This window comes from Trachemys scripta, chromosome 9, assembly GCF_013100865.1.
Source record: "Trachemys scripta elegans isolate TJP31775 chromosome 9, CAS_Tse_1.0, whole genome shotgun sequence".
NCBI classification, from domain to species: Eukaryota; Metazoa; Chordata; order Testudines; family Emydidae; genus Trachemys; species Trachemys scripta.
Window position 1 is genome coordinate 89,316,844 of NC_048306.1, and position 23,830 is coordinate 89,340,673.

The 23,830-nt window shown below is 45.1% G+C and overlaps 1 protein-coding gene across 2 annotated transcripts in view; it reads left to right on the top strand.

Annotated features, from left to right (window-relative positions):
- FNDC3B (fibronectin type III domain containing 3B) overlaps positions 1 to 23,830 on the top strand; it is a 378,401-nt gene that overhangs the window by 175,580 nt on the left and 178,991 nt on the right. For both annotated transcript variants that reach the window (XM_034782468.1, XM_034782469.1), the window contains exon 4: positions 9,695 to 9,771. In XM_034782468.1, coding sequence (XP_034638359.1) covers positions 9,695 to 9,771 — 77 coding nt within the window. The remainder of the gene's footprint in view (positions 1 to 9,694; positions 9,772 to 23,830) is intronic.

Genomic DNA, 23,830 nt, shown 5'->3' on the forward strand with positions numbered 1-23,830 from the left:
CAAAGGTCTGCATTTGTCCATGCAAAGGGATGTTTTAACTACAAACCTAATTACATGTTTTCAGTGGGGTGTGCACACCATCGAGGGTGCATTGGTTGCACCTGGCTTTAAAGGGACCAGTATAAATATGCTTATGATGTGTGCAAGTGTGTGTGTTTGAATGCTCTGGGTCCATCCAGATTTTCAGGTTATCTCTGCAGTGCGTGAGTAGTCCCACTGACTTCAAGGGACTGTTCACGTTCCTAAAACTAAATATATGGGTTTGAAGTAATAGGCCTATATGAGGATAAATTAGTGAGGGGTTTTTTATTTTATTTTTATTTTATTTATTTATTTACATGTGCTGGCACTTGTTCCCACAACCATTGTGGGCACTATTAAGGAGGCCCACATTTGGCCCCAAATATTTGAGAATTAAAATCTCACCAGTGCTACGGAAAAGGTCCATTACTAGGGGAAGAACGTGACAACTGGAAAAAAAAAACAAAAAAAAACAGTAAGGATGTAAAAGGTAAAACCTCTTCATTTGTGGAACTTTCCAAAACATCTGGTCTGATTTCTCCCAGACTTTAAGATTCTATTCTGGATTAACATCTGGTATGCAAAATTTCAGGTGGGATCCATTTGTTGTGGTTATATTTAGGCCCACATTGAGCATTTAAACTAGCTTCAACTTCAGTTATGGATGCAATACAGTCTCTTCATGATAAACCTATTGTGTTACTTTTGGACAAAGAACGTTCAATGAGACTGAACTAATATAATTAATTTCCTGTTACTGTGTACCTTAATTTTTTATTTACATACAATGTGCCTAAAACTAGAAAATTATATCTGGGACACCCATACATACTTATGGGATATATCATGCTGTTGATTAGGAAAGTTCTTGATTTGTTATGTTAATTATTAAAATATTTCTAAGGATTGGTCACTGCTGTTAAGAATATTTACTCCTGTAGTCTTATGCTGCTCCTTAACTATAAATCAGATCCACCTTTGTATAAGCTGCTTGAGCTTCCCATTGTGTACCTGTAGGTCAAGTAGAAAAAGCAGGTAAAGTAATCTATTCTGAAGGACCTGTAGCACAGAGCCAAAGAGATCTCATGCACACAGACCAAAAGAATGCACTAAGCACTGTCTCTTTGATATTCTTGGCAAGAATTCTAAGTGATTTTAGTCTGATTTTTGGTTGAGACAGTTTCTCTACACATGTTTGACATCAATCAAATCCAGACTCTAGCTTGGGTTTTATTATAACACCCTTCAGTGTAGTATCTATGTGCTGAACAGGTAAACCAGATCTGCATGTTTATATATTCAGATAATAATATCTCTAGATATTCATAGAGAAATGGCACTGGAATACTGAAGGTAAACCTTTTTTAAAAAAATGCTTCTTATCTGTATGTGTATATGTGGCGATAAGCCATGTGATCAATTCCTTTACTGCTTCTGTATTTTGGAAGATTGTATTACTGTATTTATTTTGCACCTCTGAGTGCCTCACCTGCGCTAACACTGATTTACTATAGAGGATTGTTTCTAATATACCAACCCCCCTAAGAAGCTTACAAATAGCTACTCTCTTTTTCCCTTCAAGCACCTGCCACCAAAAAAAGTTTATCCTTTTTTCTCCTGAACGTGGAATCTAATCCAAAATCTGGGACTGGAAATGTTTAGTCCTGGACAACTGACATTAAGATCCAGTATTGCGCTAAGCAAGATTAGAGACAGAGACACTGCCCTACGCCTTGTGATGCCATTTATGCCTGTGCAGAGAGAGAGCCCAGTGTATAGAAATCACTGCCATTCTGATTTACTAACATTTTACACCTACTATGCACAGGTGTCAATGACTCTACAAGGGGCAAGGCAGTGGAGAATCAGGTTCAAAAGCTCCAACTCATTAGACAGCTATGATTCATGGCTTTCCAATAACATGTACACCATCTGATACAGCCCTGATGGTTTGTGAAATATCTCACCTTAAAAGTGTATTTGAGATAAATGCGATGGAAAAAATAACCCCAACTATACATACAATATGATGGGGGCTAATTTAGCTACAACTAATCAGAAAAGAGATCTTGGAGTCATCGTGGATAGTTCTCTGAAGACATCCACACAGTGTGCAGCGGCAGTCCAAAAAAAGCAAACAGGATGTTAGGAATCATTTAAAAAGGGATAGAGCATAAGACGAAGAATATCTTATTGCCCTTGTATAAATCCATGGTACGCCCACATCTTGAATACTGCGTACAGATGTGGTCTCCTCATCTCAGAAAAGATATACCGGCATTAGAAAAGGTGCAGAGAAGGGCAACTAAAATGATTAAGGGTTTGGAACGGGTCCCATATGAGGAGAGATTAAAGAGGCTAGGACTTTTCAGCTTGGAAAAGAGGAGACTCGGGGGATATGATAGAGGTATATAAAATCATGAGTGGCTTGGAGAAGGTGAATAAGGAAGAGTTATTTACTTGTTCCCATTATATAAGAACTAGGGGCCACCAAATGAAATTAATGGGCAGCAGGTTTAAAACAAATAAAAGGAAGTAGTTCTTCACACAGCGCACAGTCAACCTGTGGAACTCCTTGCCTGAGGAGGTTGTGAAGGCTAGGACTATAACAGCGTTTAAAAGAGAACTAGATAAATTCATGGAGGTTAAGTCCATTAATAGCTATTAGCCAGGATGGGTAAGGAATGGTGCCTCTAGCCTCTGTTTGTCAGAGGATGGAGATGGATGGCAGGAGAGAGATCACTTGATCATTACCTGTTAGGTTCACTCCCTCTGGGGCACCTGGCATTGGCCACTGTCGGTAGATACTGGGCTGGATGGACCTTTGGTGTGACCCAGTATGGCCATTCTTATGTTCTTATGAAGAGTTAGGATTTTATAAAATGGTCTGAATGACTTAAGCTTTTTATCACGCCACAGCAAGCATGTGCAAACTAACACAACTTCACTGTCTAGGCAAAGAAAAAAAACAGTATTGGAACTTGAGCCGCTAATGGAAGCAAGCACATTGGCCTAAGAGGTGAACAGACAAGTCTGATTCTCCTTTGCAGTGTCCACCTTATAGTAGATGATAGGTTTGTTTGATGATAATGGAGTGTAAAGAGAAGACTTGTATTCATGACAGTGAAGGAGATCCTGTTTGTGCCTGCTTCATTGAGAAAATTGTTCTGGAACAGCTGCTCATCCATGTGGAAACAGCAAACTCTTGGATTGCTGCCAAGGTCAGTGAGACCTGGGTTGCTCTGTTCTCTGAATAAGTTCTGGTCATTTGTTTTAGAGAAGCAGGTGTATGTCACCGGCCAACATGCCCTTTAATTATCTTCCCCCCCCCCCGCACCCCCATTTTGTTCACACCTCTTGCTTAACAGATGCATTTCTCGAGACGTGCCCTGTATTCCAAGAAGAGATCATATACATTTTAGTGTGAATGGGAATGATGCATGGCACTTTTTCTGTTCAAATTATCATCCTAAAGCTAAACAAAACTCAGGGGATTTACTTTGCAGGGATTTATGTCAGTGTTTACTGAGCCAATCCATGTAAGTTCACACTCCTCCTAAATTTTGAGTTCCCAGCAGCTCTCAATTTCAAAATGAAACTCAGCTGAAATCAGGTAACTTCTCCATTAACTTCACTAATTTCAATGTAAAATTGTACGATGGCCCAAATTCTCTTGCGAAATTCATGAAACTTAGTGAAGCTTTCAGTGAATGTGGTCTGAATGTGAAGTTTATTCTGAAGCCAGATGGGTTCCGAGTCCTAATAATAAGTCAAGGTAAAATGGTTAACGGTATCACACAACAGAGCTTATGCCCAGATCCTGGAACGCACTGTGAATAATATTGTACACTGAATGTTGTTTAGCAATAAAAACAAGATAAGTAATACATTTAGGTGGAAGAGTGGAGGAAGGAAGAATAACACAGTGCCATTGTAGAGCGTGCTCATGAGGCCTCATTTGAAAGATGCTGTGTGATTCCACATGAGAAGAAAGAAGTTGGCAAAGCGCAAAGGCTTAGGGTAAAGCAACTGAAATTATTCAAGGCAGAAAAAATTGACTAGAGTTGGCCTCTATACCTTAGAAGAAGAAAAGAGAGTAAACTAGAGAGATTTAATTAATGTGTAAATAAAAGGTCCTACAGGAACAGGAAAAGACCGGATTTCTGCCAAAAAATGTCACTGTGCAGTAATTAATTAAAAAAGGAGTCATGGCCTGAGAGTGAGCCTATAAGCAGTTGAGGCAGAATTTCCTGAAACAAGACATCACTTTATACTTGGGGGTAGAGGGGGAAGTAGATAGAATTGTCAACCTGCTCATGACAGAATTGGACACGTTTTTGGAGAGAAACAGAAGTGAAGAATGTGTTGTTAAGCCACACTTTTAATCTACAATTCATGCACCAGGGCAGTATTATTACATTATAATATCAAAAAAAGCAATGACACAATTAGGGCTACAAATATCATTACAATAGATAGATGCACTTTACAGACAGCACAATGTTTTAAAACTTCATCAGGCAGCTGCTAGCCACTGGACTGAACCTACAAGTCAATGGGCAATGCAGAAGACTTGGTGGAGAGGAGCCACCAACAAGGAAGGGCCATGGTCAGTAGTTGGTGAGAAGATCAGTCCTGCACTTGTCATCTGCTGAGAGTTTGGGAGGATGCTTGGAATCTTCCCAGGTACTTCCCACAGGGTTGCCATCTTGTAATGGCCTCTGGCTAATATGTGTCTGATAAATTTGAAGCCTCCCTCCCATTGTGATTATGGGAAGAAGAGAAAGAGTGCACACTCATACCCTGCTTCACACATCCCAGACTCTTCTGTTTTGTTGGGTGGTGTCTCTTTCACCACACCTCCCCAGTCTCCTGGCTGCCTGCTGAGTGAGAGAGAGAGAGAGTGTGTGTGTGTGTGTGTTTTGGAGTGGCTCTGCTACTTAACCACACCTCCTAGCCTTACATTATAAAGTACTCCTCCATTTTGAACAGATCTGGCCATAGCATTTGGGGGCAGGCCTTTGAAAGTCAATGGAGTTACTTTGGATTTACCCCTGTGTAACTAGAGCAGAATTTGGCCTATTGTGCTGGAAGTAGGGGTGTCCTACACTACTCTGGCTTTGTGTTTTGTTACAAACTCAAGACACAGCCCTGGTTTAGTAAACCATTCAAGCAAACCTGGCACCAATATATGGCTGCACATTAAAACAAAGTGAAATTTGGCTTTTTTAGTTAAATTTTACTTTGAATTTTGGGGTTTTGCTCAGAAACTTGAAATAAAACTCATTGCATTCAAACTCTTTAAGGAAATATGGGCATGCACCTCTGACTCTAAATATTTATTGATTTTTAAGAAAAATTAGACTAACATCTGGCGTTCTACCAATCTCTGTTTAATTTCCCTAAAAATGACATTCATTTTTTTGTATTTGTTCAATACTCACTAGAGGTGGTTTTATTACAGAGAACAGACTTTAACAGCTCGCAGGACATGTCCCTCTTTGGAGCTGATTTCTGTCTGTTATGCAATACCACTTGAAGTTGTTTTGATAACAATGATGAGAGAGAAGAAATAATGTATGCTAAAGTCATTTGGTGAGGCTTGAAATCAAGGCAGCGAAGAAAACATTTTCTAACAGTAAATCATTCACCTGTCTTAACATTCTTTAAAAATTGTTATCCAAATGACTTTAACAGTTTAAGGGTCATGCCTGAGGTTAAGAGACAGTTTGCATGGTGCACATTTTGATGATAAAACACAATATTTTTATTGAACTGGCAGCGTTACAGTCAACAGCATCTGTTGTACAGGAGTTTGATTTCTTCCTGCAAGAAGATTGCTGTTCCATATGAGCAACTGGCAGATGTTTTAATGTAAAAGGTTCTAAAGGAAGTGGAGTTAAGTGTGTTTCGGTTAGTTGAAGAGTAGTTAGAGCCTGCTGTGTATTTGGAAGTACTAAAAATGTTTCTTTTTAAATGTAGTTCAGAGCTGGAACATGTATTTTTATGTGATTATTTCCAATCACACGGTGGCCATTGCTTGTTAGATCCCGCCAGCTACAAGCGGATCCCAATTTGGGGAGGCCTTCAAATGGATGAAATGTTTTACAGGGTTTATTGCATTAGGCAACATTCACTGAATTCTACATAGCAACTGAATTACTGGTCACTTAAATTACAAGTTATGGTCTTTTCAGTTTATCCAGTAATTTTTTTCTAACAGTTGTTCAAGTGAAAAACCCAATGAATGACTCATGTCGCCATATGTACACGGGACAATTTTAATGATTTACCCTCATTATTGTGATGTGGGTCAAGTTCCATAAGCAAAATTGACTGTGTGTATTAAATGTATTCGCTATTATATATGTCTATATAAACTGTTCATTTTTCCTTGCTGAAATACAACCACTTCTGGGGTGAAACTTGGCAGTTGTGTACAGCCTATAGTGGCTTAGGATAGAAATTGAAAAATATGTTATACAAATGAAACCACATAGACAATTTACATTTTTCCCATCTAATTATCCAAATGGGAATTCTGATACATGTCTCTCTGAACTGGTCACCACTTCATATTTTTGATTAACTAAAATAAAGCCATTGCAGATGGCAATAATTCCCTCAAATTTATTGCTACTTAATGCTGACCATGTTGCTTTTGTTCCATTTCCACTTAAATATATGCAAGATAAAGAGTTCAATATGTGATCTTTAAGGAAAAGAAATGCCAGGATTTATTAGGCTCAAACTAAATAAAGGGGAAAGATGGATTATCTCTTTTCCTTTATTCTGCATCAGGATTTGTCCTTAGGATGTAAATGGGATGGGATGTACATGGGATGTAAATGGTACGTGCCAGTCAGTTGGTGTAATTTACATGCAGAGAGGGCAAAAGGAAAATCAGATAGCAAGATGGTATAAGGTGTGTAGAGACTGGGTTAGTTAAGACTTCGTTGGTTGCTGTTCATGCTATAACCTCATCCCTGTACCTTTTGGGGGGTTGGCAGGCGCTTGGATGCATTTATCAATGTGTAACTTGCATCACCATTCGTATCACTTTCTATTGCAGCTGGTCCATTGACAGTTGTGATGGGTGTCTCTCAGGTGTTTAGCAAGAATATCTCAGCAGGTCAGATCTGGTTACTACTTAGACAGGAAATCTCAGAAGAGATATCCAGCTTGCTGTAGAAAATGGGGTTGGTGATTAGATCACACTGCTGCTGTTGGTGCCATCTTCCGAATGAAACGTGAAAACAAGATCCAGACCATTTTTGCTTATCAAAGATCTCACTGAACCTTTCTTAACTTTAGGAAGACTAAGTGCCAGTGTCCTGGCTAATTCCAACTTAGGTAATTACATTCTGCCTATGTAAATTCCCTCCTTCATTTGCTGTTGGATGCAGTATTCTTAGGGTCCGTCCAGACTACCCGCCGATTCGGCGGGTAGTAATCGATCTATCTGGGATCGATGAATCGCATCTCGTCTGGACGCGATATATCGATCCCTGAACGCGCTCCCGTTGATTCCGGAACTCCACCAGGGCGAGCAGTGGTAGTGGAGTCGACAGGGGAGCCGCAGCTGTCGATCCCGCGCCGTGAGGACCCAAGGTAAATCGAAATAAGATACGTCGACTTCAGCTACGCTATTCCCATAGCTGAAGTTGTGTATCTTACATCGACACCCCTAGTATAGACCAGCCCTTAGACTCCTCTTCTAAAATGCTGGGTAGTGTTGAGCAGGGTCAGATTAACTCTCCTGTGGGCCCGTGGCTATTAGATTTTGTGAGGCTCCTGGGGGTTTGGAGTGGGGGAGTGGGCTCAGGGCTGTGGGAGGGGGTCCAGCTGAGTGGTGGGCTCTGGGGTGGGGCCAGGGATGGGCTGAGGGGTTGGGGTGCAGCAGGAGGTTTGGAGGCAGGCTCTGGGTGGGAATTTGGGTGCAGGAGAGGGCTCAGGGCTGGGACAGGGGGTTGGGGTGCAGGTGGAGGTGCAGGGCCTGGGAGGGAGTTTGGGTGCAAGAAGGGGCTCCGGGCTGGGGTAGAGGGTTGGTGTGCAGGAGGGGCTGCGGGATGCAGGCTCCGACCGGGAGGCGCTTACCTCGGGTAGTTCTTAGTGCAGCAGGGCTAAGGCAGGATCCCTGCCTGCCCTGGCTCTGCGCTGCTCTGCTCCCCAAGGTGGCCGGCATGTCTGGCCCCTAGGCAGAAGGGCCAGGCCGCTCTGCGCGGTGCAAGCTGCCTGTGCCTGCAGGCACCGCCCCCGCAGCTCCCATTGGCCGTGTACTGGAGCCAGCACTGGGGGCGGGGGCAGCATGCAGAGATTCCCTGGACGCCCCTCACCTAGGGATTGCAGGGGCACATCGGTGAACCGGCGCTCACAGCTCCAGCCCTGGGGGGACGAGGCGGGGGGGGTCGAGGGTACTGGTGTCTGGCCCGCGGCGTGTAGGCTTGCCGGACGAAAAGAAGCAGTGGGCCACCTGCGGGTCCCCCTTTAGCCTGAGGCCCTGGGCTGCAGCCCCTAAAGCCTCTGCATTGATTCGGCCCTGGTGTTGAGGTATGCTGTTAAATGACTGCTGTGTTGGACCTCAGTGAAGGCTGTAAATTCATGTATAGAAATATAAGACCAAACTACAGTTTCATTTACTGTGCTGTAACTGGGAGCAGAATTCTCCCATACTTTTCTCAAGTGTATTTGGATATTATAGATTGCTTCACTGTGTACACGTTATTAATCTAGCATCACTGGCAGGCACCACTACAATATTTATTTACAATATCACTTGTAACTGATATGTAATAAGAATTTACTTAGATAGCGTCATACTTTTTCAAAACAATCCAGTAAAAAATCCCTTGGGATTTGGTTGGCACTTTGCTATCGGGACAACGTCTGCTGTTGTTGACCGCTCTGCATCTCTATTAATTGCCTTTCCTAATCTTAACTGCTGCTATTTAAATGTTGCTTTAAATTGTTGAGTGAACAATTTCTATTTTCCATTTTACCTAGCTATTTTTTAGTAGTATGGCTCAGTTTGTAATAATCTAATACTTATGGCACTTACTTTGTTATAGTTGTATTTGATACCTCAAAATGGAACTAGTACATCTGGGGCTGGGTTTCTTAGTGGAAGCTATAAGCCTCTTGCTTACATAAGTCACATTCCAAGGTTAGTCTGAATTGCTGAGATAAAGAGTTTGGTCCTAGTGTGCTCTTGAAAAGACTCTTTCACATGTGTGAACTTTGGTATAATTGGAGGCTTTACTCGGGAGCTGTCTAGAACGTGCAGTCCCAATTTCCTTAGATCTCTAAAAGAGGAAAATTCATTCAGGTTAGTGATGTATAGGAATTGTGGCCTATGGAAGGGGAGTTCACATTATTGCTTACCTATATCTTCTTTGCTGTGTGGATAACAACATAAGGGCTGCATTTTTAGTTCTTTTATAACTGAAAACATTCATTTAATAATAATAAAAAAAGTATTTTTTAAAAGCCATATGGCAATGGCCCAAGTGTATTGGCCCAAGAGAAATTAGCCAGACACTGGAAGTTATTTGAACTGTTCAATTTCAGTTGTTACAAGTTTCTAACTGGGGATGATTGTCAGCACAATTTATTTGAGCTTAATTGTGTTTAAAAAAAAACAAAAACAAAATCTTTTATTCTTTTTTCCAACTAGGACCGGCAGAGGTTCCCATGATGTCACCCAATGGATCCATTCCCCCTATACATGTGCCTCCAGGTTATATCTCACAGGTATGTTTCTTCAGCAACATAAATCTAATTTTGATTTTTAAGGTGTACATTTGCATATGAGGGCAATAGCCCTGATTCTCAAAAGTCTGGCTAGGATGTTCTTTGCTTCCTGTTGGAAAGTGTAGTTATGCTGGTAAATATATAATGCATTTTCACCCCATTTCACCATTACCGCAGTAGGTAAAGCAATGCTCTTCTTCCCCCTTTACAATTGTGTATATACACAAAATAGTAAAATACCATCTTTACCTATATTCTAGTAATAAAAGCTACACATACACACTGAGTAGAGAATAAACTCCTCAAAATAACTGAAACTTGTTGGATAGGAGATAATCAGGTAGTGTACGAGCCAAGAGAGAAGTGGGGAGAAGAACCCAGTGCATTTATACTGCCTGCAAAAGGCACTATTGCTCATCATTGTCATCACAGCAGGAAATAATGTAGAATAACCAACACATATTGTTTTTTAAAAGGCTGTGAATTGTCTCCTATTTTTTAATTTATGAAAAAGGTAAAAAAAAAAAAAAAAAAAAGGCAAATGTATTGAGAAAAATGTCCTCTTTTAGGGTATATCTGCCTGGTCTCTTAAAAACAGTAATTGTTATTCCATATAAGACATCCACATAAGATTATTAAAAATCTGTTTTCTTTGCGTCTTCTGCAAACTTGTCTGAGTTTTCAAGTAAAGAGGTTGGACAAGGTGGCCTGACTCTGGTTGTGATACAACAAACCTGATCCTATGGCCATTTCAATGACTCCTAGGACTTTGTCAGGTAAAAGTCCCACTGACGTGTACACATACATTTAATTTTTAAATATTTTAAACTATCTGACATTTTAAATAACCAAAGAAAATCTTTAATTATTTTAATATCAATTTTTTTTTGTATTTTTAATAGGAATAGACTGGATTCTGTCTCTTTTTCCCTCCAGTAAACAATGTGTGGGTTGAGTTTAAATGGAATCTATAATAGCCATATGTATTTGAAAGACCTCATGAAAGACTTGATTGTAGGCTGTTCTAATGGCCTAGCAGATAGTCCAATATGCTTTTCTATGGCAGAGTTCTAGCTTCCTCCCAATTCCTTGGGCCTTCTGGGGCCAGCTGTGCTGGAGATGGGTTTTAGGGAACCGTGTGAATCATTCTCTATGGGGCCACCAGGTTTGTTGGAGGTTCTGATGCAAGCACCAATGCTGTAAAGCAGGGGTGGCCAACCTGAGCCTGAGAAGGAGCCAGAATTTACCAATGTGCATTGCCAAAGAGTCACAGTAACACATCAGCAGCCCCCCTTCAACTCCCCCTGCCCCCTGTGTCTCCCACCCGCCAGCAGCACCTAACCCTCCATCCCTGCACCTCCTGCCCTCTGCGATCAGCTGTTTTGTGGTGTGCAGGAGACTGGGGGAAGGGAGGAGGAGGAGCAAGGGCACAACAGACTCAGGGGAAGGGGCGGGGGCTTTGGGGGAAGGAGTGGAGTGGGGCTGGGGCAAAGCCAGGGGTTGAGCAGTGAGCACCCTGTAGCACATTGGAAAGTTGGCACCTGTAGCTCCAGCCCCAGAGTTGGCGCCTGTGTAAGGAGCCACATATTAACCTCTGAAGAGCCGCATGTGGCTCCGGAGCCAGAGGTTGGCCACCCCTGCTGTAAAGGCTTAAATAAGTGCTGACCTCCGTGTGGGCGAGAGTGTGTTGTTGCGTATGAATCCACGTGCAAGATCATAACCTTTGAGAATGCATCTGTTCTTTGTTATGCAGGCTCTCCGTTTGGGGATCTTATTCAATCCCGGCTGCTCTTGAACGTTCAGGTAGCAGCTGTGGCTAAGAGCCATTGATTTTGTTTTCTTTTCTGCACCCTGAGAAATGACCTTGCTTCATGCAACCGAACCCTAGTCACCTTGAGATTATCTCATAGAGTATGCATAAAGGTGATGATACTCCTTAAGCCATTCATGAGCTGAAGCTGATGCTGAATATTGTTGGCCACTGAGCGTCATACAGAAAATACATTACACTGATACTCCATAGTCCACTCTGGCTTCTGATTGGCTTCCAAGTGGAATGAAAAGGGGTAACTGATTTGAGACCTGACTACCTGAGAGGTCAGCTCTTTCCCATTGTGATACTGTTGTAGTTGGAATCAGTCCTTTGTTTTCAGTGGGTGGGAGCTGGAGGCAGGGCTTTTTCCATGAGGGAGTTTTGACTCTGGACCTTGCCTGTCCTTTTCATTTGGTCCAACAGAGCCCAAAGTTGTTAATATTTAGGGCACACTGCAGAACTCATCATTTTTCTAAGGGCATTGTTTGGAGATGTGGGTATTTATATTATTTTTTTGAAATAACATATATATATTTTTAATTTCTTTCTTAGTGGATTTTAAGTGTTATAAAAATACTTTGGGTACCTAACTGCCATTTGTGCCTTTAAAAATCCTGTTATTTAGTGAATAAAATATAAAATCTGCTCTGAGCATTGGTGGACAGTACTGGAAAAAATACAAGATTATAATAATTTAAATGGTTTTATTAAAAAAGAAAACATTTGCTTATTTTCTCTTTGAATTTGTTTTCTCCTCTTTTTAACATCTTTTAGTACTAAACTCCTTTTCTCTCATCTTGGTTCAGGCTCTACCAAGATAAATGGCAGTATATTACCGAGGTATCTCCCAAAATTTGCCTTTGGCAGTAATAATCCATAGATTGTACTTGTTTCTGAACCCAGTGCCACTTCTTCAACTCCCAAGCATTTCTGCAGACCACCAATAATAATCTACACCAAAGAAGCCTTTTAAGTACCTTCTAAAAGATATTTTCTTTCTAAGAAAAGCAGCTGGAAATGCATATTGCAAAGTTTTAGGGGAAACTATATACTAATTTTTACAAGCCTCAGAATGTCCTTTCTGTCATGTGGAAAATGAATATTTTGCCTGACAGATGACTTCATGCTAAATAATAGTTGAAAGAACATAGCAGTCAAATTGGTTGGTTGATGATGATGATGTACTAGCTGTGTGTGTGGTGTTCGCTGTTGCCTTTGCTCTGTTATGTTGGTATTTAATAGGGTTTATTGCATGATAATTTGAATTGTGTTCTGTCTCTTTTGGCAGAGCCTGGGCAAGGATGTAAAGCAAATAAGTGGGACTCCAAGATGTGAATAAAAATACATTTTATTTTGGTTTTGTCTGCCCTCAAAGTGTACATCTCAGACTCAGGCAGAAAGCAAATAACCCTGCGGAGAAATAACCGTGTCTATTAAGAGAGAGCCATGAAAACTTTTTTCCATCTTGTTATGCCAAGCTTTTGGAGCGGAGTGTATTAACCTTGAACATTACATTTGCCATCCAGTGACTGCAACCCAGGATTAAAATGATGCTTCATTACCTCTGCAGCATTGCAAAAACGTTCGGTAAAAGGGAGCTGGCAGGATGTCTCTCTATGCCCTGCAAGACCAAGTCTATTGGCAATGAACAGTAAAACAGTTGGAGTCTATTTACAGACTTCAAGGACTACGTGAGTAGTCTTGATTAGGGAGAGGGGTTTGTCTCTGTTATAAAAGTCAAGAGAATGTTCCTGGGGAGGAAGAAATCCGGGAAAATAATGGAAGAAAACATGCACCAACAGCTCTCATCACCCATGTTTGGTGATTGTTGTTTTTTTAAGCAAGGAACAGTACAGCCAGTCACTTTGTACTATAGGACATGAACCAGGTTCCTTTTCTTCTCAGCTAGCCAACTTCTTTGTGATGGGGAAGGTGTTGGGTAATGGAAGTCAGGGGATGTAGGTTCTATTCCTGGTTTCCACTGATGCTTGGTGTGTGACTCACAGCCTCCATTACCCCCCTCTGTAATATTACAATGACATTTATCCACCTTTGTAAAGCACTTCAGGATCTAAAGATGAAAAACACTGTCGAAGTGCACACAATATTATTTTTCTCACAGTAAGTGCTCTCTTCCCCTTTTATGGTTGTGTGTGTGTGTGTATAGCTCATCCCTATCATGTCTCTGTTCAGCCTCTTGCTTTATTAATCCTTACCCAGTTTCTTCACAACTTTCTGCTTTCTCCACATACATATCCTAAGGAGGTCAACAATGACTGCCAAGCTGGTGCCTCTATAGAACCTGATATTCAGACTTAAGTGTACCGTAGTTTGTGTTAAATTTAATTCATAAAAGATGCAAAGAAATATGTGCAATTCTGATTGAGGCAGTAAAGCAACAAGAGGGATAGAAAAGGAAGCATTAGGATAAGATTATGTTTGACTCTGTATTAAAGGGTTGAGATAATTATAATCAAGTTACTTTGCTGATGTGTTGCAATTTTTTATGGATTGCATATTTTAAATGTTGTGTGTGTGTCCTTCCCTTTGAGAGCCTATCCTAGACAGCAGCAACTGATGATGAGTGTTTTAATTAACTTCACAAGCTTAAACTTAAATAATCCCTTATAGCAGCAAATCAAATGGGATCAATAGCATAGCATGTGCTTAAGTGCTTTCCAGAATAGGGATCCTTTCCTGAATCAGAGCCATGGTCAGTTGCCTGAAATTTCCTGTCTTTGCTAGTTTAAATACAATGTTGTTAATATTTCTTGAACCAGTTGGCAGAAGATGTAATAAATTCTGTCACTTTTAATTTGAGTGGAAAGAGTTGCTCACAGCTAATGTAGCTGCTGGAATCTGTTAATCTTCTAGAATATTTTTATGGCTTTGTTATGTCTTCATAGTCTTCAAGAAAACAACACACACAATCATAGAAGATTAGGGTTGGAAGAGACCTCAGGGGGTCATCTAGTCCAACCCCCAGCTCAAAGCAGGACCAACCCCAACTAAATCATCCCACCCAGGGCTTTGTCAAGCCAGGCCTTTAAAACTTCTAAGGATGGAGATTCCACCATCTCCCTAGGTAACCCATTCCAGGGCTTCACCACCCTCCTAATAAAATAGTTTTTCCTAATATCCAACCTAGACCACCCTGTAGAGGCGCAAACTCGCCCATGCGGTGCCTCCTGCTGCTTACTTCCGGGAATTAGCTTGTTCCAGCTCCGGACCACCCTCTGCAGGCTGGTGATCTGCCTTACCAGTGGCCCCGTGCCCCTCCCAAGACCCCAGTGCCCTTGTACCTGGGGTGCTGCCCCCTGGCTGTACCCCCTCAGTTTTAGGGTCTCCCCTCCCTGGGGAATCCCCACCCACTATTCCCACCTGGCCTCAGTATAAGGCTACTGCCAGTCATCGTCTAGCCCCACGTCCTGGGGCAGACTGCAATATCAGCCACTCATCATAGGCAAGGTTGGGTTTGGCCTGGCTGCCTTTACCCACCCTCAGGCTGCCCCTCTGCAAGCCCAATACCTAGGTGGGCCTAGAACTAGGCCCTGCAGCCTGAGGAGTTGCTGGCTAGGGCTTCCCAGCTCCTAAGGCCTTTCCCCAGCCCTACCTCACTCTAGGTCCCCTGGGTGAGTTCCCAAGCAGCCAGGCCAGTCTCCCTCTCCAGTCAGAGAGAGACTTTTTCCTCCGGCTTCCCTGGCCTTCTTATAAGGCCCAGTTGCCTGGTTTGGGGCGTGGCCCCAGCTGCTGCCACTTCCCCCAATCAGCCAGGGTTCTGCTCCCTTTCACAGTCCCAGCCCTCTGCAGGGCTTTTCTCCACCCCTTCAGGGCTTGAGTGGGTTTTCACCCTGCTACACTCCCCAAATGCAACTTGAGACCATTGCTCCTTGTTCTGTCATCTGCCACCACTGAGAACAGCCTAGCTCCATCCTCTTTGGAACCCCCCTTCAGGTAATTGATGGTTACTATCAAATCCCCCCTCACTCTTCTCTTCTGCAGACAAAATAAGCCCGGTTCCTTCAGCCTCTCCTCATAAATCATGTGCTCCTGACCCCTAATCATTTTAGTTGCCCTCTGCTGGACTCTCTCCAATTTTTCCACATCCTTTCTGTCCAAAACTGGACACAGTACTCCAGATGTGGCCTCACCCGTGCTGAATAGAGGGGAATAATCTTCCCTCGATCTGCTGGCAATGCTCCTACTAATACAGCCCAATATGCCGTCAGCCTTCTTGGCAACAAGGGCACACTGTTGACACATAAAAGTAGGCAAATTCAATCCATACACATGTTTTGTATAAACACAGAGAAGCATCATTAATATGAATCAGTTTTCAGGCCAGTCTGGGATGGAGAGGCACAACCCAAGATTATCTGTGTCAGGACCTTTCTGTAATGTTTCTCATGAGAGGAGGGAATGAAGGAATCAGGGGAGTATGTGCTAACAGACACAGATTGTCTCCCCCAACATGCTCTTTCCAATCTTCTCAAAGAAATGTACCTTTCTTCTGCTCCATCTATAAAAAGTTGCATTGTAAATGTCATATATTTTGCGGAGATTGCACACTACAGTTCTCTCTGTAGCTTTCTGGGTGTATTTCTGACATTTGGTTCAATACAGTACATAGTTTTATTTGCAGGATCTTCATTAAATAATTGGTTTGTGTCATCATATTAAAACATTGGTAATGTCTCAAAACATTGCCTAGGAACGGTGCGCAAACCAAATTAAAAATTTTTGGGTGTCCATCTGTGGGAACTTCTCCCCTCAAGTGTTAACGCAGTAACTGTGTACCGGTATAACTTCTTCCAATTCGGAAAGCAAAATAGGTTTGGTATAACTGTCCACACTGCTATAGCTACACCTCTACCTCGATATAACGCTGTCCTTGGGAGCCAAAATATCTTATAGGTGAAACTGGGTTATATCAAACTTGCTTTGATCCACCGGAGTGCGCAGCCCCCCCCCCCCCCCCCCCCCCCCCGGAGCACTGCTTCGTGTTATATCGGGTCGCATTATATCGGGGTAGAGCTGTATATCAGTTTTTTTAAAAAAAATCACATGCCTAATTGAAATAGAATCATAGACATGTAGGGCTGGAAGGGACTACAGCAGGTCCGGTAGTCCAATACTCCACCCTCCCACCCCTCCATGTGGAGGCATGATTAAGTATAACTAGATCATCTTTGACAGGTTTTTCTCTAGCTTGTTCTTAAAAATCTTCAATGACAGGCATTCCACAACTTCCTTATTTTGGCCCAAGATCCTCCTTGTTAATATTAATTGAGTTAAGCACCTGGTCACAATTAACTTACTAAAGCAAAAAAGGCATTTAATAGTTCAGCCTTCTCTGTGTCATCCATTATTTGCTCTTGTTCTCTCTTAACTAATAGACCTACATTTTCCTTGGTCTTTTTCTTATTTCTAATTAATCTATAGAACTTCTTATTGCATTTTATGTCCCATGGGAGTCGTAACTTATTTTGTGCCTTAACCTTTCTGATTTTTGTCTCTCCGTGCTGTGCAATTCTTTTGTACTCATATGACACACAGTATGCATACATTCACAGATGTTTTTTAAGTCCCAAAGGGGACCATTATAATCATCTTGTGTGACCTTCTGAATAATAATACAAGCCTTACATTTTTACCCAGTAATTTCTGCATGAAACCCATAACTTTTGATGGAGCTAAGTGTATCTTCTAGAAAGACATCCAATCTTGATTTAAAAATTTCAAGTAATGGATAATATATCACATCCCTAGGTGTGTTGTTCCAACAGCTAGTTACCTTCACTTTAAAAAAAAAAAAAAAAAAGTGCACCTTATTTTCAGTCAAATTGTCTAGCTTCAGCTTCCAGCCATTGTTTTTTTATGTTTTTGCCTACTAGATTGAAGAGTCCTCTACTAACAACTCTTCTCTTCATGTGCGAACACACTGTGATTGAGTCACCTTTTAACTTTCTCTTTGATAAGCTAAACAGATTAATTTTCTTAACTCTCTGTGTAAGGCAGATTTGCCAGGTTGCAAATATCCTTACAGTAAATGTTGTAGAGTAATCCTTAATTCATAAATATCAACCCCATATACAGTAATTATTTCTTGAGCGCTGTAATGATTTATCATGTCATTGAAGCCAATGTGCATATTCCTACTGTCTACTAGCTAAACTAGACATCTAGGTTTAATAGTGAGTGTTTTTAAGTGATGGATGCCAGGAATCTGGCATTGAAATTGTCAGGACTGGCGTGAGCTTGGATAAATACTTCTGCTAAATCAAAGTGAATAAATAAAAATGTTAAGGCACCCAGTTTCTTGGAGACTAGCTCATTACTCAGTACTTTTTCCTGTCTAAAAATTGATATATGAACTGATTTGCAAATGGGTTTATGAAATGCCCAAAATAACCATTAAAAACCAGACCGTTTAACCCCCCATCATAAAGTATTGCACAATCAGCACCTTCTTGCTGTGCATCAGAAATTAACCACGTTGATGTATCAATTATTGTTCCACTAGTGCTTTCTGAAGTATCATTTATTTTGTGGTGTTTAAGTTAAAGTATACTTTGAATGAAGATATAAAACAAGCTCTATACAACTAAGATTCAGTCCTTTGCATGGACATAATACAATATATGTGAGCTATATTAAATTCCTTTTAAAAAGTTTGTGCAATATCTGTACTTAACGTAGGTTTCAGCTACTTTTTCAATTTTTTCTGTAGGAGAACATGAAAGTTTATGTCTAGAATTAACATCTTTGCATTTTGTTAATTGGTTAAGGTATTTAGTGGGGGCAAAAGCAGTGATGAGCATACAGAGCAGTTATGTTTTCAGAATAGATTAACAACCACAATTTGATAGTACTGGCATTGTCACAGTGACTTAATGATGACATCAATGGGTATTCCACAATAGGTGTGCATGCTCGCCACGTACACCGGTGCCGGAAGTTTTTCCCCTAGCAGTACCTGTAGGTGAGCGCCCCTAGCAACCTCTGGAGTGGCGCCTCCATAGCGCAGTATAAGGGGCGTTGCGTGCTCCTCCCATGCTCAGTTCTTTCTTGCCGCCAGTGAAGGTGCATCAGAACTGCTCTGCCCAGCTTATCTGCAGCTTTCCTCTAGAACTCTTGTTCATTCGTCGTAGTAGTACCTGTAGTTGAAGTAGTTAGATTAGTGTTAGTTTAGTCTAGGGCGCCCAGGTCGGGGCATGTCCCGTGCCCCGGGCTTTAAGTCGTGCAAAGTTGTAGGCGGCCAATGCCAGTGAGTGACCCGCACACGGACTGTTTACGCTGTCTGAGAGAAGCCCATCTCAGCGATCGCTGCAAGATTTGCAGATCTTTCAAGCCTCGGACCAAGAAAGAAATGGACATTTGGCTCCGAGCCATTCTGATGGAGTCAGCGTTGACCCCGACTCCAGTGCGCCACTCCGAGTCAGCACCAGGTACTGCGGCATCGTTGCGCGGCAACCCCTCAGTGCCTTCTACCAGTCAGCACTGTTCTCTGTCTGCGGGGTACGCCAAGAAGGCTAAGAAGAGGTCTTTGCCGCGGCGGCACTGGAGCAAGACCGGGGGAGAGACTAGACCCACGTTGGGCAGTCCTCGGTCTCCGTTGGCCTCCAGGCCTCTGACTCAGGTCGAGCAGAGTAGCCCAGCCCATTCGGAGCAGGCTTCCCCAGAAGTCCGGAGGCCCTGCAAGTGGCCCGGGATGTTATATCCCTGCTGGTACCAGGGGCACCGCCACCGTTGGCTCCCCGGTCCAGAGGCAAGCCAAAGCTTGGATCTCTGCAGTCACCTCCTGCTTGGTTCTGTTCGCGGTTGAGGGAATGTTCCCGATGCCATTTGCCGCTCAGCGACCGTCCCATGCATAGTCCACACCTGTCACCGTCAACCCCCATCGGGTTTTCTGGCTGGGTTCCTTCTGACAGGGGTTCCAGGCTCTGCTCTGCCTTGAGGAGCGGGCCCCATCGAGACCAAGACAGATGGCACCGGAGGTCCTTGTATCCGAGAGGCTACTGTAACCCGTCGCGATACGGGTGTCAACGTGTTTTCCGTTCGTTGTCTTGCTCCAGGACTCTGCCACGGCACCGATCCCACAATCTCGGTCGTCGATCGCTGGTGCCTGACCATCGCAGGTCCACCCTCCAGAGCCGCTTGAGGAGCGGCTGCTACCGGCGGTACCATTCTTCCACATCGGGATCACGGTCTTGTGGTCGGCACCGTTCCCGATGCCACCGCTCCTCCCGGTCCAGGGACAGTGGCAGGTCATATGCCAGCCCGGCCTTCCTTCGTAGTTGTCAATCGATGGGACACGCCAGTCAGGCTGAACAGCCTGCTCCACCGGTGCCATAGCAGGTACAGTGGCACTGGGCTCTGTGGTTGGCACCATGGTACCAATGGGCCCGTGTGGCCCCTGACGCAGCCCCTGGTGTGGCCTCACTCAGTGGCCAGAGCCTTGGAATGGCTGTCGGCTTCCCTTTCCCAGCCTTCCAGGAAAGAGTCAGTGGGATGTGCATCTTTGGTGCCGTGTCCGGAGGGCGACCAACTGGTGGGACCTCCAGTACCAGTGTGTACGCAGAATACCGCGCCCGCCTCCTCATCCTCCCCTGATGAGGCGATTATAGCCCCCTCTCCCTCTGTCCCACAGGAGGACTCTAAAGCCCACCAGGGACTATTAAAAAGGGTGACATCAAGCCTCAACCTTCAGGCCAAGGAGGTGGAGGAACTCTTGGACTCCCTCTTCAATGTCCTATCGGCCTTGGAACCGGGCAGGGTGGCCCTCCCAGTCCACAAAGGGGTGGCAAAGATTTCAAACGCCTTGTGGCAAACCCCGGCTTCCTTGCCCCCCATCTCTAAGAGGGCAGAACGGAAGTACTTTGTGCCCATCAAGGAGCATGAATATCTGTACACCCACCTTGCTCCCAACTCCCTGGTGGTGGAGTCGGTCAACCACCAGGAGAGGCAGGGCCAACCAGCCCCTACTCTGAAAAATAAAGACTCAAGGAGGCTGGACTTATTTGGGAAAAAGGTTTATTCATCCTTGAGTTTCCAGTTAAGGGTGGCAAACCATCAGGCTCTCCTGAGTTCAATTTGTGGGGCTCTCTACCCAAATTTGAGGACTCCCTCCAGGAGTGTGACAGGAAGGAGTTCAAAGCTCTGGTGGAGGAGGGTACAGCAGCTGCCAGGGCAACCCTGCAGGCAGCGTCGGATGCTGCGAATACAGCTGAAAAATCCATGGCCTCCGTGGTGTCCATGAGGAGGGCGTCATGGCTCCGGCTGTCTTGGCCGTCCAGTGAGGCGCAGAGTTCCTTGCAGGGCCTCCTGTTTGATGGCAAGGCTCTGTTTGTGGAACAGACGGACGTGAAGCTGCACAGCGTGAAAGATTCCCACACTACGCTTAAGACATTTGGCCTCTATGTTCTGGCTCCAGCTAGACCTAAGTTTAAGCCTCAGCAGGCTCCCACCCAGGCCACCCACTCTAAATACGAGCCCCCTTATAAAAAGTCACGGGACTATAAGAAACGTCCGCAGAGGCAGCCCCGGTCTGTCCCCCAGCCTGGGTCTTCCCAGGGCAAACAGGCAGGGAAGCGTCAGTTTTGATGGAACGCCTGGGGGCAACCTACCGGTTCACATCAGGGATCCACCTGCAATAAAGCTTTCCTTCTCCAACCGGTTGTGTGCCTTCCTTCTGGAGTGGTCGCGGCTGACTTCGGACCGTTGGGTCCTCAACACCGTCTCCCGGGGCTACACCCTCCAGTTTACCTCTACCCTGCCCAACCACCCTCCGCCCCCATCCCTCCTTGGGGACCCCTCTCATGAGGCCCTGCTAGAGCAGAAGGTGGGGTGGCTTCTTGGCTTAGGAGTGGTGGAAGTGGTGCCAGCGAAGTTCAAACACAAGTAGTACTACTCCCGCTATTTCCTTATCCCGAAGGCCAAAGGGGGGCTCAGGCCCATCCTGGACCTGCGAGGCCTGAACCAGTACATGGTAAAGGTCAAGTTTTGCATGATCTCTTGGGCCTCTATCATCCCCTCCCTGGATCACGGGGACTGGTACGCCGCCCTCGACCTGCAGGACACGTACTTCCACATTCATATATTCAAGGGGCACAGACGCTTCCTCCGTTTCACAGTTGGGCATGAGCACTACCAATTTACCGTCTTCCCGTTTGGCCTGTCCACTGCCCCAGGGTATTCACAAAGTGCATGTCTGTGGTGGCAGCCTACCTCAGACTCGTGGGGTCCAGATCTTCCCCTACCTGGACAACTGGCTGGTCAAGGGCGGCTCTCGGTTGCAGGTGCAGGATCACGTGGTGCTCCTCCTGTCCACGTGCGCCACCCTGGGTCTGTTGGTGAATGACACCAACTCCATGTTAGTCCCAGTACAGCGCATAGAATTTATCGGAGCAGTCCTGGACGCGACATTGGCCAGGGCCTCCCTCCCACCAGACAGGTTTGAGACCCGGAGGCTCATCGACATGGTCACAAGGTTTCCCATGACGACAGCCAGAGCATGTCTCCAGCTCCTGGGTCACATGTCAGCGTGCACATATGTGGTTCACGACGCCCCACTCAGAATGAGGCCCCTCCAGCTTTGGTTGGCCTCGGTGTTCTCCCAGGCCAGAGACAGAATGTACAAGGTCCTCACTGTACCCGAGCCGGTGATTGCCTCCCTACAACGGTGGCCCTCCCCAGAGAACATGCTCCATGGGGTCCTGTTCAGGGGCAGGCCCCCGTCGGTGGAGCTGGTGTCCGTTGCATTGGACCTAGGGTGGGGAGCCCATGTGGGAGACGTTCAGACCCAAGGTCTGTGGTCCGCACAGGACCTTGCCCTGCATTTAAATGTCAAGGAGCTCAGGGCAGTCCGGCTGGCGTGCATGGCCTTCCGCTTGCACTGGAGGTCGGGGTGGTCATGGTTCTCACAAACAACATGGCCTCGATGTTTTACATCAACAGGCAAGGCGGGGCTCGCTCCTTTGCCAGGAAGCCCTCAGACTGGAGGACTTTTGTATAGGCCACGGCATTTGCCTACAGGCCTATCATCTACCGGGCGCCCGGAACTCACGGGAGGATCACCTGAGCTGAGACTTCTCCTCTCAGCACAAGTGGTCTCTATATCCAGAGGTGGTGCATAGACTTTTCCAGGAGTGGGGTACTCCCCAGGTGGATCTGTTCGCGACTCGGCAGAACCGCCGGTATCCCTGGTTCTGCTCAGGGGGGGCTGGGAGTGGGCGTTATCTCTGATGCCTTCCTCCTCTCCTGGTCAGGCCAGCTTCTCTATGCCCTCCCCCCAATCCCGCTGATCAGCAAGGTCCTGGAACAGATAAAGATGGACAGGGCCCAGGTCCTCCTGATCGCCCGGTGTGGCCCAGGCAACATTGGTACAGGACCCTGACCAACCGCGAGGTTGGCCTGCCGTGGCCGTCCCGCCCGGACCTGCTCTCCCAGGACCAGGGCCGCCTCGTCCATCCCAACCTAGCGGCACTCCGCCTCACGGCGTGGCTGCTCAGTGGTTAGGCCGGGAGGAAAGGATGTGCTCGGAAGGGGTTCAGCACGTCCTCTTGGAAAGCAGACTACCCTCCATGTGTCGAGCCTACTTGGCAAAATGGTCTTGGTTTTCCCAGTGGGTGGCTGAGTGGGGCGTTTCCCCCATGGCTGCCCTGATTCAGCCTATTTTAGCCTACCTCCTTCAACTTAGAGCCCAAGACCTGGTGCCCTTGTACGTCAAGGTGCACTTGGCAGCCATATCGGCCTTCCACACGGTATTCTCCCATACTCTGACTGGCCAATTTCTTAAGGGATTGGATCGTCTCTTCCCGTACGTTAGGCCCGCAGTCCCACAGTGGGACCTGAACTTGGTGCTGGCCCGGTTGATGGGTCCCCCTTTGAGTCGTTAGCTACGTGCTCCTGGTCACACCTCTTGTGGAAGGTAGCCTTCCTGTTGGTGATCACGTCTGCTAAACGGTTCTCGGAATTCAGGGCCCAGACCTCTGAGCCCCTGTACACGGTGTTCCATAAAGATAAGGTTCAGCTCCGCCCACATCCTTCGTTCCTCCCGAAGGTGGTCTCTGCCTACCACATGGGTCAGGACATTTTCCTGACGATCCTCTGCCCTAAGCCCCATGTGTCCAGTGAGGAGCGCCACCTCCACACGCTGGATGTGAGACGGGTGTGATGGGTTGGATCACAGAAACCCCCTTGGGAACTGCCAACTGATGTGCCAAGTAGTCTTGGCACATCAGTTGG